The sequence below is a fragment of the Bos indicus x Bos taurus genome, chromosome 5 (genome assembly GCF_003369695.1).
Source record: "Bos indicus x Bos taurus breed Angus x Brahman F1 hybrid chromosome 5, Bos_hybrid_MaternalHap_v2.0, whole genome shotgun sequence".
In the NCBI taxonomy this organism is placed as follows: domain Eukaryota; kingdom Metazoa; phylum Chordata; class Mammalia; order Artiodactyla; family Bovidae; genus Bos; species Bos indicus x Bos taurus.
In genome coordinates this window covers 61,897,012-61,918,364 of record NC_040080.1, presented here as the reverse complement: position 1 = coordinate 61,918,364, position 21,353 = coordinate 61,897,012, and the positions used below count along the sequence as shown (strand labels likewise).

The following is a 21,353-nucleotide window of genomic DNA, read 5'->3' as shown; positions in this document are numbered from 1 at the left end:
ATAAACACCAGGAACTAAGTATCACTTCAATAATTTCTACCAGTTTCAGCAGAAAAATTCCTGGTGTATAGTATTCATTTTCTGAATACTTCATTAGTTTTTAAAACCATCTTTGGCTTTGAATATCTTATATTGGTAGTCCCCAATGTACATACTGATGGAAGTTTAAGTAGTTAATATTTCTTTTTGAAAATATATGCATTTAAAACTTGAATTTTCTTACAAATACGGCATTTTCATGTAGTTCAATACAGTTTCTATCCTCCCACCTTCTTTTCTCCTACTAATCCACAAGCTATGTGTAAGTGGTTACATAATTTCAAATGTTTCATGGCTTTCTAGTAATCTTTTATTGAAATGTTAATTTTTAGTTCAATTCCATTTTGGTTATATAATGTAATCTAAGTTACTTCAATATTTGGATATTTGTTGAGACAAAGCTCCAACAAATATTCTATGTTATGAGTGTTCTTTGTGAAATTAAAAAATATGTATATGATACAATTACTGATAGGGAGTTCTCTAAATGTCAATCATAATAGTAGGTTTCAGTGTTGTTCAAACTTCCTATATCTGCACTGAATTCAGTACAGGTGTCTGCTTCATCAGCTATAAATCTTTATAATTCTGGATCTTTCTATTTTTATCTTTTATTCTATCAATTTTAATTTCATGTATTTCAACATTAACTGCAAAAAAATAACTTATGTAATCTTATTGAGTTGAACATTGTATATCATGAAAAGTATCTCTTTATTGATTATAATATGTCTTTGAAGTCTACCTTATCTCATATTTATACACCTCAATCAGCTTTCTTTTGTTGGTATTTGCATGGGTAAATCTCTCTATCCATATTTTTCCTTCTATCTCTTCCTACAGATTGTCTCCGGTAAGTAGCATATGGTTGAGTCTTATCTTTCAATCCAGTCTCACAATCTTTGGATTTAGTTGGCATATATTTCTTTAATATTTTGAAAATCTTAAATTTTTGAAATCATTTTAGATATACAAGAAAAGTTACAAGAACATGTAACCTTCACTCAGGTTTCTTGATTTTTTAAACATGTTGAGCTCTCTCTCTCTTTTTCCTTCTCCTGTCTCAGAGCCCTTACTTTGTGACTGCAAATTTTCATGTTATAATGAACCCTGCAGATAGAGTTCATTAAACGTGTGTTTCGGAAATGAATATTTTAAAAAGCATCAGTAGGAAAAAAATCTGCCAATTTTGGTCCATATTTATTCTTGTTTTTCAGGGAGAATTTTTGCTGATCTTCTCACACAGCCATTCCGGAAGTTTCACCTTCTATGAAATTGGTGTTTAGTGACTAAGTCATGTCCAAATCTTTGAGACTCCATGGGCTGTAGCCTGCCAGCTTCCTCTGTCCATGGAATTTCCCAGGCAAGAATACTGGAGTGGGTTGCCATTCCCTTCTCCAGGGGATCTTCCTAACCCAGAGACTGAACTCATGTCTCCTGCATTGGCATGCAGATTCTTTACCACTGAGCCACCCGGCAAAACCTGATGAAATTACTGTAGCTTACATTAATCAGGTAGTGTATACTCCCCAAATATGTTAATCATGTTTAAAATTATTTTGATTTTACTGGGTCCTTGCAGTTTCTGTGTGAATTTTAATATCAATTCATCAATTTTGACAAAAATCCTGCTTGGAATTTGAATGAGGATGCTTTGAATCTATGGATTAAAAAAAAAAAAAACAACACTCATAAACTATTTCAACCCAAGGAAGTGGTCTGCAGCTCCATTTCCTTAGGTTTGACTTATCTTAGTGATGTTTTGTATTTTCTGTGTAGATTTTGTTTTTGTTCAGTCACTAAGTTGTATCTGACTCTGCGAACCCATGAACTGCAGCACACCAGGTTTCCTTGTTCTTCACTATCTCTCTGAGTTTGCTCAAATTCATGTCCACTGAGTTGGTGGTGTTATCTAATCATGTCATTCTCTGACTCCCTCTTCTCCTTTTGACTTCACCCTTTCCCGGAATCAGGGTCTTTTCCAATGAATTAGCACTTTGCATCAGGTGGCTAAAGTATTGGAGCTCAGCTCCAGCATCAGTCCCTCCAATAAATATTCAGAATTGATTCCTTTAGGATTAACTGGTTTGATCTCCTTGCTGTCCAAGGGACTCTTCTCTAGCACCACAATTTGAAAGCATCAATTCTTTGGTGCTCCGCCTTCTTTATGATCCAACTCTCACATCCGTACATGACTACTGGAAAAACCATAGCTTTGACTCTATGGACCTTTGTCAGCAAAGTGATGTCATTGCTTAGATGCCTTTTGTTAAATTCATTCTAAAGGCATTTTAGGTTATTTTGAATTTTCAGAATTTTGTTTTCAGATTGTTTGTTGCTAGTATGTAGAAATACAGTTAAGTTTTGTGCACTGACATTTTATTCTGTGCCCTTGCTATGTTTTCTTAGTTCTAGCAGTTTTTTTTTTTTTTTTTGGTATTCTTGTCTACATAAACAAGCATGTTATTTAATAATAGTTCCACTTATTAAAAAAATCTCCATGTGTTTAATTTTTATTTTTATGAAATTTTGCTATGGCTCTCTTTTTCTTATTCCTGATCTTAGGTAGAAAACATTGCCCTTTTTAATTTTTTTGCTATTAATTGTGATATTAGCTGTATGCTTTTCATTCTACGCTATTTTTTATTTAAATATTTGTACTGAAATATATACATATTAAAAGTTAACATATATTGCTTGAATTTCAAGATTGATTTTCACAAATTTACCAGGAATAAACAAGCAAAATAACCAGGATAAAGTCTAAAATATTTCTGACAGCCCAGGATTTTTGAAAATGTTACTCTATCTGTACTGCTTTGTCATACCTCATTTTACCATACTTGTATAGATTATTCCTTCACTCTTTATTCTCTCAAATATTTATATATTTGTTTATTCTTATACCAATGTCACATTATTGGCATGCCTTCATTAATCTTGATGATTTCTCAAATATTTTTCTATTTTACTAACTTCCACCTTGGTCTTTTCAGATAGCCTCCACTTGTTTGAGTTTACAGTGCTCTTCTTTTTAATGGGATTTTTATGTTTAATGTTTTATAGTTTTATTGAGGTACAGTTGATATGCCACACTGGATGGCAAGTTTATGACATTCAGCATAATAACTTACATACATTGTGAAATGATTACTACAAAAGTATAGTGAACATCCATCTCATATAGATACAAAACATGTTTTCTCCTTTTTGATGAAAACTCTTAGGATTACTCTCTTAACTTTCAAATATACCTTACAGCAGTGTTAGCATTATGTTCTTCATTTGCCTCTGCCCTCCCTCTTCTGGTAACCACAAATATGATCTCTTTCTCTATGAGGCTGGCTTCTTTGTTTTGTTTTTGTTTCTTAATTCCACAAAAAAAAAACGAGATTATACAGTATTTGTCTTTCTATTTCTGACTTATTTCACTTAACATAATACCCTCAAGGTCCAGTCATGCTGTTGCAAGTGATATGATTTCCCACTGTTTATGGATGAATAACACTCCATTGTATAATGTACAATATTTACACATTCAAAGAGCTTATCTTTTCACATTTGTATTTTTATTGAACTAATATTAAGAAAATAAACTGCAACTTCATTTCTTTCACTTGCCAACAGATATTTAATCATCTATCATTCAAATGTAGGATTAAATGTATTTGAAAAAAAAAGTTTGTTTATACTCAAATATATGTATACATATATATGTATATATATTTACTGAAACTCATATTTCATGTGATTTTATGATCAATGTTTCATTTTTATTTTTTTGTCTTGTTCTACCCATTCTTCTTTCTGATTGCATCATTTAGTTTCTGCCTCAGATATCCTGTATTAAAATTTGTCTTGTTTCAATGTTCTACTTTGATTAATGGGTGTACACAAATAAAGTAATATTTAATTCTACAATACATAATCTATAATTACTTATAGACTGCTTATTCCAAAATACATAAATACATGTGTACATACTCATATTACAAATTTCCCATTGCTTATTGCTATGATTGTCTACTGATTTTTAAATATTTTCCATTTTTTCACCTAGAAACCAAATTCCCTCATTAATTGCACTATTTCCCTATTAGAGTTTCTTGCATTTTCTGAATATGTAAGGATTTCCTCAAGATTTTTAAAAAATATCAAATTTCATCAATTTTAAGACATCACTTTAAGACATACAATTTTATTGTGTATTACTATTGAAAACAAAATGTTGCTGATTAAACGGTGATTGATATCATTCATTGTATGACATATAATACCTCCATTTCAGAAAAGCAAAATTTGAATAAGACTTTGATATCAATCAAATGCAATCATTTATTTATTCTCCCTCATATTTTTTCTAATTATTTTGTTTCCTTGTGTTATTGTTTGTCCCAGATCTCCCAATAACATATCGAGTATTTGTTTTTCACTCATTACATTCATTGGAGTGGGATTTAGCTATGCTGTTGGACTTTTCAAATAAGTGGTTTTTAATCTCTTTAGCTTACTTAACTGACTTCATTTTCTACCCATAGTAAGTTACATTTTCCATTTACTTTTGTAAAGTCTTCATTTTTTTCATTTTTTTCAGATGAGTACAAATTCCCCTCTTTGGGACTAGTTTGCTGCTGCTGCTGCTGCTGCTAAGTCGCTTCAGTCGTGTCTGACTCTGTGCGACCCCAGAGATGGCAGCCCACCAGGCTCCCCCTTCCCTGGAATTCTCCGGGCAAGAACACTGGAGTGGGTTGTCATTTCCTATTCCAATGCATGAAAGTGAAAAGTGAAAGTGAAGTCGCTCAGTCGTGTCCAACTCTTAGCGACCCCATGGACTGCAGCCTACCAGGCTCCTCCATCCATGGGATTTTCCAGGCAAGAGTACTGGAGTGGGGTGCCATTGCCTTCTCCATGGGACTAGTTTACATTTTTGTAAATAATGAATAATTTAAGTTAACAGAATTCCTATTGACCATAGCTTTTTCAGTGTTCCAAATTTGTGATGTTATATCTGTATTTCATTGCTTTCCTGATAGTAATTAGTTGATTTGGTGTAAAAGCTATAATTTCCAAGGAATTACATTTGTGTGGATTTTTCAACTTGTTGTATCTAATAATTTAGATTATTATGATAGAATCTGGAATATAAAAGCTTAATTGATGTTAGATGTTGGCACAGGTTCATATATACTGGGGAATGTTTTTCCCTTGACTCACAGCTGTGTAAGCTGCAGATAATACTTCTCAGGAAAAAATGTAATCTTTCCATGAAAATAAGTATGATTTACTAATTCAAACTTTCATTACATGTGCATCTATTTTGTCACAAGTGCTCTTACTGCAGTAATCCTGAGACTTCAGCCTTAAGTCTCTGTGATCTATAGTGCAACCTCTGCTCCCATATGCCTGCCTATATTCTCCTGATTATCCACATGTTTTTATAGATTATTGCTCTAACCAGTTAAATCATTATTTCTGATACATTCTATCGACAACTTTTACCATAGTTTCAAAAGAATATTAAATTTTATCTAATATATATGTGTGTTCAGTGTAATAATATGTATTTTGCTAATAGTAAATTATAAGCTTCAAAAATGTCTCTTTCCTATCCTTTTGAGATGATATTTTAAAAATATTTTTTTCATACTTAGATGAGAGCAAGGCAATTCTTTTCATTGAGTCCTTAGGCTTTCTTAACTTGGTTGTTTCTGAAGGTATAAATAAATGAGTTCAACGTAGATGAAACAGAAAAAATGAGGAGTGAAACCACTTTTTTAATGTTCACTTCTTCCTTTGCTGTAGGATTCAGGTAGATGAAAATGCATGTGCCATAGGTGATGGTAACCACTCTCATGTGAGAAGAACAGGTCAAAAAGGGCTTTTCGTTTGCTGAGCAGAAAGGAATCTCAAAATTGTCTTGACTGTGCAAGCATATGACAGAACTACACAAATAAGAGTCATATTTAGGGTCAGCACAGCACAGATTATAACCATCTGTTCCATCAACCATGTGTCTGAGCATGAGATTTTCAATAAAGGAAATGCATCACAGTCAAAATGATCAATCTTGTTAGAGTCACAAAATTTTAGATTTAAACCAAGGCTAAGTGGTGGGATTAATACACACAAACCAGCCATCCAACAAAAGATGATGAGAATCCTGCAGACTCTGTTGCTCATGATGGTCACATAGTGCAAGCGTTTGCAGATGGGCACGCAATGGTCATAGGACATGGTGGCCAGCAGAAAAAATTCTGTTACTCCACAGAGGTCAGTAAAAGATACTTGAATGACACAAGCATTATAGGTAATGACCCTGTCACCTGTAGCTATGTTATACAGGTATCTGGGGATAGAAGAAAATGTGAAGGAGATCTCCAGGGAGACATTTTTTAAGAAAAAGTACATTGGTGTTTTCAGGTGGGAATCCACAAATGTGAGTGTGATTATGGTCAGGTTTATGGTTAAAATCAATGTGTTGGTGAGGAATCAAAAGATAAAAATTAGAACATGCAGCTCTGACTCATCTGTCAGTCCCAGCAGAATGAGTGTTTTTCTCTGTTTCTCATCACAGACATCTGACTTCTCTTCAATCTGTATGTGAAATTTAGAGAAATTTTCTTTTTGTTATATACTATTTTAACTGATTTAAATTTTTTATTTAATCTTTTATTTTATTATATATAATGTGTTATATTTGTTAATAATGTGTATGTGTGTGTATATATACATATATATACATATATATATACATATATATATACATATATATATACATATATATATACATATATATATACATATACATACATGCTGCTAATCGCCTCAGTCGTGTCTGACTCTGTGCGACCCCATAGACAGCAGCCCACCAGGCTCCCCGTCCCTCTGATTCTCCAGGCAAGAACACCGGAGTGGGTTGCCATTTCTTTCTCCAATGCATGAAAATGAAAAGTGAAAGTGAAGTCGCTCAGTAGTGTCTGACTCTTAGTGACCCCATGGACTGCAGCCCACCAAGCTTTTCCATCCATGGGATTTTCCAGGCAAGAGTACCGGAGTGGGGTGCCATTGCCTTCTCCTATATATATCTATATATCTATATATACACACACCAACATGTTTTATATTTATTTTGTGTTTAAGATTTTCCACTGTGACTAAGTAGATACTGAGAAGTTTTATGGGTTTCAGTGATATCTTTTGGCTTTCAAGATTTTTCCTTATCTAGAAATGAAATCAGAAAATTGCGTCCTTGAATTCATATCCTTTCTTGACACCTTGAATCTTTTTAAAACAGTGCTATGATAACTGGGGTTTACTTTATAGACTCTAGAGCAAAATTTAAGGTCTTTGCTCCAAAAGAAAATTTTGTGTGCTAGTTTCTTCTTAGGTTCAGTTCTGTTCACTTCAGTCGCTTGGTTGTGTCCGACTCTGCTAACCCATGGACTGCAGCACACCAGGCTTCCCTGTCCATCACCAACTCCTGGAGCTTGCTCAAACACACTTTTCAGGTTAAGTGTGCTTAATTATTACAAACAAACTAAGCCCTGCTGCTTGCCCACCATCTCCTGCTACATAGTCCACATTTTTTTTCCTGCATTACCTTTACTGAACATGTATGTAACCTCTACTGCTGATACATATGATAATCACCTTCCCTTCCCTTCTACATCTTCCAGTCAAACCTCCAAATATTTTCTTACTATCTCCATTATTGAAACAAAAATAAATAGGAGGGTTCAGGATGGGGAACACATGAGAAATAAAGGAATAAAAAAAAAAAAAAGAAATACAGATTTTAAAAGCTGTGGTAATATATACCTATTAAAATAAATATAAGTAACACACACACACACAAAATAAATTACAGTAAGAGCTGAGGAGCTCTCTCGACTGCTAGAGGAGATATATGTTAAATCAGCAGGACAGAGGAAATGCTATTACAGTCAGTGTCAAATGTCACTTTTCTTTTTAATTTGCAGAAAATACAACTAGGTGATACAAACAAATGGTCCTTGCTGATCTACAATCAAGAGTCATTACTTAATCTTCTGAGTAATGAAGTTTGGCAAAAAAACACATAACACTGTCTTTGGAGACAGGAGGATGTTACAGCAGCGTTTGACCCAAGTCAGCAGGAAAGCGGTATCATTTCACTTACATAAATCATTACAAAAATCTTGAAAAAATTAACTGTTTAATTATATGAATGAAATCCTTAATTATATGAATGTTTTATTTTTGGACAATTCCAATCAGATAAGAGAAAGGAAAAGTTTATAAAATTATACTAGTTTAATGTTTACATTATAGAACTTATACTTAGATATTTCTGTCTTGGCACAGACTACCTGTGAATACTTAAAAATTTGCCACAATATCTTGTAATTGGATGCAAAATATGTTTTTATAATTGAGCAACAATATGGGCTCCCCAGGTGGCTCAGTGGTAAAGACTCTGCCTGCAGTGCAGGAGATGCAGGAGACATGGATTTGATCCCTGGTTTAGGAAGATCCTCTGGAAAAAGTAATGGCAACCCACCACAGTATTCTTGCCTGGGAAACCCCATGGACAAAGAAGCCTGATGGGTTGCAGTCCATGGGGTCGCCAAGAGTCGAACTAGACTGAGCAACTGAGAATCACGCATGTATGCACAGCAATATGAATGGATTTAATGCCACTGAATTTTACACTTAAAAATGGTCAAAATGATAAATTTTGTTATGTGTATTTCATGAAAACAATAACACAATTTTATATATTTAAACATAACTTGTTTACCTCAGAGTATCAATTTTTTTTTTTTTTTTTTTTGCTTAGTAATGTCATCTCAATGGCAATTTTGGCCAGTTTTAAAACAATACCTGAACTAAGCGTAAAATTATTTTTATTGTCCAAAGGTGCTAATTATTCTATCAAAAGGATGCTCTTGCAAATGTATTTTAATGTGTGAGAATAATTTATAGAAGTGAAATTTCTCAATAAAAATATTTTGCTTTTAGAAAATTTATATAATATTATAGAAATCATGAGATCAGTTTATAGCAAATATTTGCCACTATAATTAGATTTGGTAAATTAATTTTTATACTGATTCATGTCTTATTCTTTTATAGTTATTATATATGTATTTCAAATTTTGAGTCTTTAAGTGTTGATATTAAGTTTTGCCTTATAGTTCATAGTTTTTTTTAATTTAAATTTATTTATTTTAATTGGAGGCTAATTACTTTACAATATTGTATTGGTTTCGACATACATCAACATGAATCCCCCACGGGTGTACACATGTTCCCAGGCCTGAACCCCCGTCCCGCCTCCTTCCCCATACCATCCCTCTGGTATAGTTTTATACAGTCAAGGCTATCAAGTGTTTTTTGCTCTTTAACTTTTAACTACATTATTGAGATATAATTGACATACAATAAACTTCACTGTTTAAAGTGCACAATTTGATATCTGACATATGTGTACTCCCAAGATCAGCCCATCATGCTAATCCTTCATTTTCCAGTTTCCTTGTGCTCCTGTTTACTCTCTCTATCCTACCCATCCCTGTTGCTGCTCTCAAATATCTATGCATCTCTATCATTATAAAGTAAAAGTTTATAAAATTATATAAAAATCATAATCATAATCATTATAGATTAGTTTGCATTTTATAAAATATTGTATAAATGGAATCATATAGTACGTATTCATTCTTTCATTTCTCTAAAACATATTTTTTCACCTTTACTGAGGTACGAATGAAAATATACATGTATGTATAAGGTATAAAATCTGATAGTTTCTTATAAATATACATTGAGAAATAGCCACCACAATGAAGCTCATTAGCATTCATTACCTGAAACAGTTACTGCTGCTTTGTTTTGTCTTGTTTTCACGGATTATTTTCACACTTAAAATTTTAAATTATTTAGAATGCAACCCGTTTGTATGGATAAAAAATAAATTTTTCATTTGAGCTTTTCTTGTGACTGAAGCAATTATTATATAAACAATGATTTTCTTAATGAACTGAAAACATCCCACTTTTATTTAACAAGTAAAGTAAAACTTTATATAAAAACAAAGGATACTTTTTAGTGTATACTTTCATGCTCTCAAATGTTCTACTGAATGTTTTATCTTTTTTAATGCAAGTACCATATTAATTTGGCTTTACTGATCTATAATATGTTTGATACTATTTAAAGTAAGTTTCTATTCACTAATAATCATTTTTCATTTATGTGCTCCTCATTCATGAGATTTAACTGTTTCATACTGAGATAATTTGTGCAATTCAAAATTTTTAAAAAGTTGATTCCAACTAGAGTTGTGTTAAATTTGTCTATTGAGTGGGAAAATTAGTATTTTATTTTGTAACACATAGAATCCCTGATAGAATCTATTCTTTAGCAGTCAGACTGATTGCTTTGATGGAGGAGCTTATTGCCGCTATAAATGTTGTCGAAACTAACTTTTTGATTGCATTCATCCTTTCTTCATCCAAATAACTAAATGTTCTTACTATGTTTGTAAGTTTTCAATTAGATTTCATCAATTCTAATTAAATATATGTCTTTATTTTATGTACTTTAATGAAAAAGTAGTGAATAAAACATGTAAAATGTAAAAATGGAAATTACATTAAGGTATATTCACTTCTCAAACAGGTAAACACTTGAAAAAACATGGTTTTCATAATTTCTAACTACAGTAGTTTCATAACTTATATTCTAATAATTCCAACTATTTTATTACTTATCTTATGGCATTTTCAAGCTGGCAATGAAATTCTGATTATCAGGGATGAAGGTGAGCATCCCTCACTTGTTTCTTTATTCTCATTTGTTCTTGATTTTAATTAAGATGAGTGCACAGTAAAAGTATGTAACTTTTATTTCTTTAGAAATTATTTTATTTTGGTAGTTAATTATATTCTCATTTTACTTTAAGTGTAATAGGAGAGATTAATGGCACCCCAACTCCAGTACTCTTGCCTGGAAAATCTCATGGATGGAGGAGCCTGGTGGGCTGCAGTCCATGGGGTTGCTAAGAGTCGGACACGGCTGAGTGACTTCACTTTCACCTTTCACTTTCATGCATTGGAGAAGGAAATGGCAACCCACTCCAGCGTTCTTGGGTGGAGAATCCCAGGGAAGGGGGTGCCTGGTGCGCTACAGTCTACAGTGTCGCACGGAGTTGGACACAACTGAAGTGACTTAGCAGCAGCAGAAGCAGGAGAGATTATTGATTTGTATCCAGTGATCATTTGATCAGTTAATCAAAATCTAAATATAATGTTCTTTCTTTATTTTGTTGTTATAGCAAAATTGGTCTATATTTCATATATATGTGTGTATGTATTGATATATATTTCTATTTCTGTATACATATCTTTATATCTCTATTATCTGTTATCTATCTCTACTCTTGTATTATGGAAATACACCTTGATCATAGTATAATTTGGACTATTTTTTGGTTCTATCTGAAATAGCCTACCTATATTCATCAGTGAATTTTATAGCTTATAACTTCATAATCATATTTTGTCAAATATAAAGACATTTTCATAAAATTAAATATGGAGAGATATTGTTTGTATAATCGAAATCATAACAAGTTTATCTAGTGATTTATCATGGTTAGTTTTAAAGTAATCTGGTCCTTTTATCTCCTTAAACATGCATTTTATTTGCCTTCTTAAATGTTTTATGGAGACTGATAGATTGGTCTTCCACAACTTGAATTAATTTTTAAAATTCTGGCTTGCTAAAACTTTGTTCATTAGCACTATATCTTCACATATTTTTTTTTGTTGTGGTGTTGCTATAGTACATCTGTGAAGTTATTCTAATTTGCAATTAGAATAGCTAAGTATTCTAATCTAAATTTTATAATGAGCAGTAAAAAGTTATTTTTGTTTCATTTGTTTTTTTAATAATGAATAATTTATGTTTGAAGAATTATTTGATTTCTTCTTAGGGTAGCTCTTATATGATTTCTATGAATTCTTATGAAGTGTCTCTATCTCACTGCATACTTTGAATTCACTACTACATTTTTTATATATAGTATTAGTAGCTTTATACACATATATATATATATATATATAAAATTTGGGCTGTAAAGTCTTTCTCAGATAGAAAGAGAAACATAATAATGGTCTCCATGTTTTCATTTGTAGCTCATAACTCAAGAAGAGACAGAAAAATTTCTTAGAGAAAATTGCTGTCTTTTTACATGGGAGGCCAATGTTTTCCTCTTAAATCACAATTTTGAAGTCTTGACTTTATGCTGCTCTGTCACTGTTAAGTATTTTCACCATTTGGATTCTGACTCTTCAACTCCTGCCACCAAATGGGCTTTTAAACTCCAGCCTCTAATTCATAATCCAATAGCTTGTCCTTTCCATCGTTCATTTTTTCCTTTCCTGGGTCATAAATGGGGTTTTCCTTTCATGGGTCATAAATGGGATTATTTATCTTCCTTTGTGATTATTTTGTGCCTTTGATGCATTATAATTGTTCATATTTTAACCTTCTCTTTTACCAATATTAAAAAAAATTTTGAGAGATATTATTCAACACATTTTTGTTTTTACTGTGTTATCCTAGGACATTAGAAATGTTACAACTATCTTTCTCAGTGGTTCATTGTACTTTTACATCATGCCCTCATTCATTCTATTCAATATCTTATCACACAATTTCAGTTCTCACTGGAATTTTGGTAGAATTTTATCCATATTTGAGTACAGTAGTCAGTGGTACTGATTTAATAAATAAATCACTTTATTTATTGACTGCTCTTTTATTTTACTTCTTTAATAATGATGCAATTCATTTGATCAAGTCATTGAAGGATTTTTTCACTTGCTTATTTCTCAGTGCATAAATAAATGGATTTAACATAGGTGAAATGGAAGACATGAGTAGTGAAACCACTCTATTAATAGGCACTTCTTCCTTGGCTCTAGGATTCATATAGATGAAAATGCATGTGCCATATGTGGTGGAAACCACAATCATGTGAGAAGAACAGGTGGAAGAAGTCTTTCTTCTTTGCTGGGCTGAAGGGAATCCTAAAATTGTCTTCACAGTATAAGTATAGGATAAAACTACATATTTAAGAGTCAAAATGAGGGTCAGCACCGCACAGATTAAAACAATTTGTTCCATGAACCATGTGTCTAAACAGAATATCTACAGGAGGGGAGAAGGACTGCAGAGAAAATGATCAATGACATTGGAATCATGGAATTTCAGATTTAGCCCCAGACTAAGTGGGGAGGTTATGACCAACAGTCCAACCAACCAAGAGGAAAAAACAAGTCTCTGGCAGACTTTGCTGCTCATGATGGTCACTTAATGCAGGGGTTTGCAGATGGCCACATAGCAGTCATAAGACATGGTAGCCAGGAGAAAAAAAATCTATTATTGCAAAGAGGTCAGTAAAAACACTTGGCTGGCACAGGCATTGTAGATAATGACATTGTCACCAGTTGTGATGATATATAAATATCTGGGAATACAGGAAGTTGTTAATGAGATCTCTAGGAAGTAGAAATTTTGTTAAAAAAAATTTTGTGGGAATCCACAAAGATGAATGTGATGATGGTCAGATTCCCAGTGACACTCAGCATGTATGTGAGAGATAGAAAGATAAAAATCAGAACCTTCAGTGGAGGGTCATCTGTCAATCCCAGCAGAATAAAGGTTGCTATGGTAGTTTTTCATCATTGATGACTTTTTTCTAAACAGTATTCACAGTTATTCAGAGATTATTGTGTAGAACATATTGTCTGTATAAATACTAATTTAATCAGCTCTATCTTCATTACAATTTCATCAGATCAGATCAGATCAGATCAGTCGCTCAGTTGTGTCCGACTCTTTGCGACCCCATGAATCGCAGCATGCCAGGCCTCCCTGTCCATCACCAACTCCCAGAGTTCACTCAGACTCACATCCATCGAGTTGGTGATGCCATCCAGCCATCTAATCCTCTGTTGTCCCCTTCTCCTCCTGCCCCCAGTCCCTCCCAGCATCAGAGTCTTTTCCAATGAGTCAACTCTTCGAATCAGGTGGCCAAAGTACTGGAGTTTCAGCTTTAGCATCATTCCTTCCAAAGAAATCCCAGGGCTGATCTCCTTCAGAATGGACTGGTTGGATCTCCTTGCAGTCAATTTCATATTATATTTTAAATCATAATATGCATATGATTGGCTTACCTGGTGTCTCAGTGGTAAAAATATCCACCTACCAATGCATGAGATACAAGAGACAGGGGTTTAATGCCTGAGTGGGGAAGATCCCCTATAGAAGGAAATGGCAGCACCCTCCAAGATTCTTGCCTGGGAAATCCCATGGACTGAGAAACCTGGTGGACTACAATCCATGGGATTACAAAAGAGTCGGATGGAACTTTGCTACTAAAAAACAATGACAATATGCATATGATTGAATACATTGCTAAAGTAGTGTAATTTCATGAGTAGGAAAATGTCATCTGACTCCCCTAAATTTTCCATATTCAGAGTTAAGTGAAAGAAACAACACATCATTAAAGTGTGCATTTGGTTAACAATTCCATTCTTGTCAAAATGCTAAAACATGAATGCTCAGTCTCTTCAGTTGTGTCCAACTCTTTGCGACCCTAGGGACTTTTGCCCACCAGACTTCTCTGCCCATGGGATTCTCCAGGCAAGAATACTAGAGTGGGTTGCTAGGCCCTCCTCCAGGGGATCTTCCTGACCCAGGGATCGAACTTGCCCCTCCTGAGTCTTCTGCATTGTAGGGGTATTCTTTACCCACTGAACCACCTGGGAAGCCCCAAAAATACTAGCACATGATTTGCAGTTTGGACTCCCTCTAGAGTCTTGACCAGAATGTGGAATCTCCGAGTTTTTTCGCTTTTTTTGTTCATTCTTCTTTCCTGCTGTGGATAAATGTGTTTTCTTCCATGAACAATAGTATCATTGTGCAAACTGTTGTGCAGCATACAGGATTTTAAACACAATTTTATTATATTTTTAAAAGAAGTGCTTTGATAAAGGAACTTTAAAATTACACATGTGATTTTTCTGTATTATCTGTTTGTTTTGATTGCTTGGACATACAATATACATTTTGGTTCATTTATCTTTCAATAAATATTCGAAAGGAGGGATTTCCAATGAGTGGTGTTACTGCAACTAATCTCTTAGAGTGATGAAGGAAAAAGTACACAGACACACCACACACACGTACATATATCTTCCAACTGGAGATTGATGGTATAGCTGATGCTCTTTCTGCATATATACTATATTTGGATTTTCATTTATATATCCACCTATTTCTATTAAGACATTTAATACATATATTTGAAGAATTTGTAAAATACAGAAATTATAGCTAATAGGTCTTAGGTTAATGCAAGCACATGAATTTCCTTTTTCTCTGAGAAAATTACAACTGAAATTAAACAAAGAGAAATATTACTAATGGTTCAAAACATCACACTTATTTTTATGTCAGTCAATCATAACTTCCTTAAGTTGATTAAAATAGTAATTCCTAAAGGCATTTAATTGAAAATGGAAAGTTTGATGAAGATTTTCATAGAAACTTCTGCTTTATTATTTCTCATTTTTAAATTCACTTATGCATTTGATGGTCCAAAATGTCTTGACAATAATTCTGTATGAAGCTTGAGAAGGACGTAGATTTTCCTGTTACTGGATGAAGTACTGTATAGGTGTGAGTTTTAACTGGTTGGTTGATGACCTTCTTGAGTTCCTTTATGTCCTTACTGATTTTCTACCTGCTGGATATGTTTCTTTCTGATAGATAGGTATTGATGTCTCCGACTGTTATAGTGCATTCATCTATCTTTTAGTCATTCTGTTAATTTATGCATGACATATTTTATCCGTTGTTAAGAATTAAGAATAGTCATTAGGAATTTTTAGGTCTTCTTGGAGAATTGCCCCTTTTCAAAGCTATTTTATGGAGACATTTTATTATATGAGAAAAGAAAGTATAACATTTAGATATGAGATACATTCCCAGTATTTCAGCAAACAAGAAGTAAAAAAGCCTATTCTTCAGAGGAATCCTGCCTTAGAAAATTCAAGAAATATTTTCCAAAATTTTTCAGGTTTAGATATTTTCATATAGAGAAAATGCAAAATATTCCATTACTTCTATCCTATCTCTCATACTTTTCTAGCAGTTTGGACATAGTCTTCCAAGTTTTCTGTCTCAATAGTGGTACAAATGTTGATAGCATATTTATAATCCTTGGAACATTTTCTTCTTGGCCCTTGTTGGCACATTTGAGTCATTAGAGTATTTCCCAAGAGCCTTGCCCATGTGGTGGATTAAACAACATGCGGCTCATGCAGGTTAAAATCCACATAAAAATCCTAACCAGAAAGGACCACAGTAACTCCATATCTTGATTCTCTTCACTATTTTTGCTCCCATGGCTACAATGGAAGATGTATTAAAAATACTATCTAGAGAAATAAGATAACTCCAATGTGTTGAGAAAGAACGACTCTTAGAAGTACTGGATTGCTTAACCTAAAACTGAAATGGTTGCCAGTAAATTTTTAATAATTGAAACCGGCTCATGTGATGCATTTGTATGACAAGAAGAAGTAAGTTTGCAATGTTAAAGGCATATAAAGCATTCTTTTGATTAGTGTTGATTCAGTCATTCTTGGCTTAACCTATCATCCAGTTGAGTAGAATATTTTGGGGTTGCATTTCTTTCAGTATATGTCCAGGATTATGAAAAGTGAACATGTTTACACTCCCTGTTTGTCCTACTAATTTAGTTCTTTATTAGTTTTCAGAAAACTACTTTCTGAATTTGGTCCCCCTAGTTGAATATAGATTTAATAAGTAGCACATGCTTCAGTTTCAGAAAAAAGAGCTTAGAGTTCCAATTTGTGCATTAACTAGTAGTATTATCTTCATTATGTTACTTAAAGTTTCATGCTCAGTTTCTTCAAAAGTAACATAAGAATCGCAATGAGTCAATGAGATATATGCATAAATCAGCATTGTCTCTCAAATGAGTTTCCTTGAAATGAATATTCTTGTTTCCAAGCGGGACCCTTTTCCTCAAATATGATAACTGATTTCACTTTTAGGAAATAATAAAGAGCAATATTTTCTATGTGGAGTACATGCTTTAAAAGCTTTGTATAGTTGAATTTTACTTATAACGTAAATTAGCCCTCACAATTATTCCCTGAAATATTATCCCCATCTTTCCAGTGGAGAAACAAAAAACAAAGCTAAAACTCAGAAAAAGCTGTATTTTTCATATATTTCTCTTGAAATGCAAACCTCAAATAATCTCACATGTTATATATTAAGTCCTGATGCCATATTATTATAAGTTCTTTTCTTTTTTGAGTTAAAATTATCTTCAAATATAGATACTAGTTAACAAACTGAGTCAATCAGGGAAGAATTAGAGCATCTCTATGAAAACCTATAGATTTTGAGAGTAATTTAGGTGATTACAGTTTTCCTTCATTGTTCCTATTCATGCTGGTTGGTGCTTTGATCTGATTGACTTGATCTGACTCCCTTTTTCCATTAAGAAAAAAGCAAGGACATTTTTTCCCTCCAAAGGACTCAGAGAAACAGAATTCTGAACTAACTGTAGTACTATTTGAAGGCAGTCTTAAAGCAATAATCTGAAAATAATCTAAATTAATTCTTCTTATGGGTTTTTGTTTTTACTGCAGTCAGGATGAAGTTCTTACATGATCTTAGATGTCAGCAAGCACAGTCAAGAGTGAAGTGGATCATTCCAGAAATAGTTCAGGTTGTTTTAAACTCAAAATTTACCCAAGATATCAAATTACCACCAATATTCTGTTCTCTTCTATGACAAAATAACCTAGCATATAAACATACCACAGAAAATGATCGTCAAGTAAGAGGGAAAGATAGAGAATTGGAACACTGTTTAGCAATGCTGAGGGTGAAAATTGCCTTGAGGATATATGTTTATAGAAGTTGATTTTCACATTCAGTGAGCTACAAGACTGATTTGACAATGAGATATTCATTTAAAAAAATGAATTTTTAAAATTCATTTAAAAAAAAAACAAAAGGATTGAAAGGAATATGAAGCTTGTTATCCTAAATTCCACAGGCCTAGGGGAAAAACTCTATTTACTGAGAGAACTCTTAGCTTCCTTTTAAAATGAAGGTATGTTATCATTACCGTTATATAGGAAGACAAAACTAATGGCATTTCCTTACTACTTCTTGGATTACTCCAAAGTACTAGCAAAATAGACCTTCTATTAAGGAATATTAATGTAGATAAAAGGAAAAATCTAAAAGTATAACATGCAGTAGAATGATAAACACACACACCCACACACACACACATTTAAAGTGACAGAGAGGGAGAGAGAAAAATAGCATCATTTACATAGGAAACATTTTGAACAAAAAAAATCTTTTCAGGAAGATGGGTTTTTTTATGCTTTATTTTAGATTTTTCACACAGTTTGGTCTTCTTAGCCCATGACACAGATCCAGTCTACTAAACATGTACTCTGCCTTCTCTGAACTCTGGACTCTCTACAGTGGCCTCAAACATTTCAGCACTAAAGACAGTTTACATTGGAGAAAATTATTCCATGGACTGAGGGCAAGGGTGTGGTTTCAGGATGATTCAAGTGCATTACATGTATTGTGTACTTCATCTCTTTTATTATCGCATCAACTCTACCTTGGATCATCAGACATTAGATCTCAGAGGTTGGAGATCACTGCTTTAATATCTGAGGAAGTCATGACGATGCATCCATTAGATGTGGCTTCAGATAAGGAGTAGGAGCTTGGGAGGTAAATGTGAGTCAGAGTGAAATCTTAGAAACTGTTTCCATTGTTGAAGATTTAAGTCCAACGACTTTCATTTGGGAGACAGATCCAGCTAAGTGATCTTTTTCCTGACATTTTTGAATTTTCTATATGTTAACTAGCAAATAACAATAAAAAACTAGGTGAAAGATTAAGAAATAATATACTTTACAATATTGTATTTGTTTTGCCTGTATTGTACAATATTTTAAAGTAAAAAAAAAAGATGGAAAAAATAATAAAATTACAAAAAAATAAATGAGTATACAAAGGAAAGAGGGAAAATAAATAATAAAAAATGAAAAGAAAAAAAAAGAAATAATATAATTTTACCAGGTTTGAATAAAAGACAAGATTCTCAATGGGAAAGAAAACTTTTAGGGAAGGATTTTTAAAAAGTCAACAGGTAGCATTTCTTTTCTACTATTTCAAACACTTTGAAAAGCCTAGGTTAAAATTCCTGCTCTTCCCATTTAGGGGGTGTGATTTGGATAAAATTTTTAGAAGTATTTTTAGCATAGTTCCAATCAGTAAAATGGAGATTTTAAAAGAACCATTCTATGGAAAACACACACAGTGGCATATAGGAAGAAATTCTTTTAAAGGGAGTTCTCTATTTGCATTAAGTTGTTTCAAAGATCTCCCAAGTTAAATCAGTATGGCATAACACATTCAGAAATAAATTCCAGTGTAGTCCATGTATAATTCTCTTTTCTTTAAGTTCTTCGGTTTCGGTTTTCTCTTGAAAGTTACTCAGAAGAAGAAGAAAATGAAAAACTACACGGAAATAACAGATTTTATCCTCCTGGGATTGTCAGATGACCCACAACTTCAGGTTGTGATCTTTGTCTTTCTACTCATCACCTACATGCTCAGCATCACTGGGAACCTGACCATTATCATCCTGACGCTGCTGGATGTCCACCTCCAGATCCCCATGTATTTCTTCCTCAGAAGTTTCTCCATATTGGAAGTTTCATTCACAACTGTCACTATACCCAGGTTTCTGGCCACCATTATTACAGGAGATAAAACCATTTCTTATAATGACTGTATGGCTCAGTTATTTTTTTTCATTCTCTTGGGAGTCACTGAGTTTTATCTTCTGGCTGCCATGTCCTATGACCGCTACATTGCTATCTGCAAACCGCTGCATTACATGACCATCATGAATCATAGAGTGTGCACACTGCTTGTCTTGGCTTCTTGGCTGGCTTCATTCTTAATCACATTTCCATTACTCATGTTCTCCCTACAGCTTGATTATTGCAAGTCCAATGCTATCGACCATTACACCTGTGATTTTTCCCCCCTTTTACAACTTTCTTGTTCAGACACCAAATTCCTAGAGATAATGGTGTTTTCTTGTGCTGTGTTTACTCTGATGTTTACTTTGGCATTAATAATTCTGTCCTACACATATATCATCAGAACAATTTTGAGGATCCCTTCTACCACTCAGAGGACCAAGGCCTTTTCCACGTGTTCTTCCCACATGATTGTCATCTCCATCTCTTATGGCAGCTGCATTTTCATGTACATGAATCCATCAGCAAAGGACAGGGTCTCTTTGAGTAAGGGAGTAGCTGTGCTAAATACCTCAGTTGCCCCCATGCTAAACCCATTTATCTATACCTTGAGGAATCAGCAAGTCAAGCGAGCCTTCATAGACATGGCAAGGAAGAATGTACTTTTCTCAAGGAAATGAAAAAATAAAAGTCCTATTTCATAAATTGGAGGCATAATTAAATGCAATTAAATAAAACTCAGAACTTTTCAAAATCTATTAATTTTCACATTGTCTCCATAGAGCTATTTTTTCATTACTCATACTTTCATTGACAGCAATGTCACAAGCATATTGTATACATTTTTTTTCTATTAAAATTCTCATCCTTCTCTCATGCACTTCCCTTCCTTTGGGCTCAGCTTTTCATTCTGTACTTTCCAGTTGGTACTAGGGGTAAAGAATCCACCTGCTAATGCAGGATACACAAGAGACACAGGTTGAATCCCTGGGTGCATAAGATCCTCTACAGTAGGAAATGGCACACTCCAGTATTCTTGCCTGGAAAAGTCTATGAACAGGGGATCCTGATGGGCTATGGTCCATGATGTCACAAAGATCTGGCATGACTGTGCAATTGCATGCATGTGTTCCACTCAGTAACTATGAAACTGTAATTTCCTTCTTTGAAACTTTTAAAATTCCATTTCTTCCACAATATTTCTTAGGAAATTAAATTCAGACAGAAAGAGGCAGAGCAAGAATATTCAAGAGAGACCTGTGTTTCATGATTTCATTCTTTCTAGAAATTCAGGAAATGATAAATCATGTTAAACACTATTTTTAATTTACTATACAAGACCATGAGCATAACATGACCATCTTATTAGAGTATTACACATATTATTCTCTCCATACTATGGCTTACTCA

The 21,353-nt window shown here is 33.4% G+C and overlaps 1 protein-coding gene and 2 pseudogenes across 1 annotated transcript; 1 reads left to right on the top strand and 2 right to left on the bottom strand.

Annotated features, from left to right (window-relative positions):
* Window positions 1-5,607: 5,607 nt before the first annotated feature.
* Window positions 5,608-7,748, bottom strand: LOC113893506 (annotated as a pseudogene).
* Window positions 7,749-12,849: 5,101 nt separating this feature from the next.
* Window positions 12,850-13,757, bottom strand: LOC113893505 (annotated as a pseudogene).
* A 5,927-nt stretch (window positions 13,758-19,684) lies between these two features.
* Window positions 19,685-20,623, top strand: LOC113893712 (olfactory receptor 6C1-like). Its single transcript, XM_027543586.1, has one exon. The coding sequence runs from the start codon at window positions 19,685-19,687 to the stop codon at window positions 20,621-20,623; it is 939 nt and encodes a 312-aa protein (XP_027399387.1).
* The last annotated feature ends 730 nt before the right edge of the window (window positions 20,624-21,353 follow it).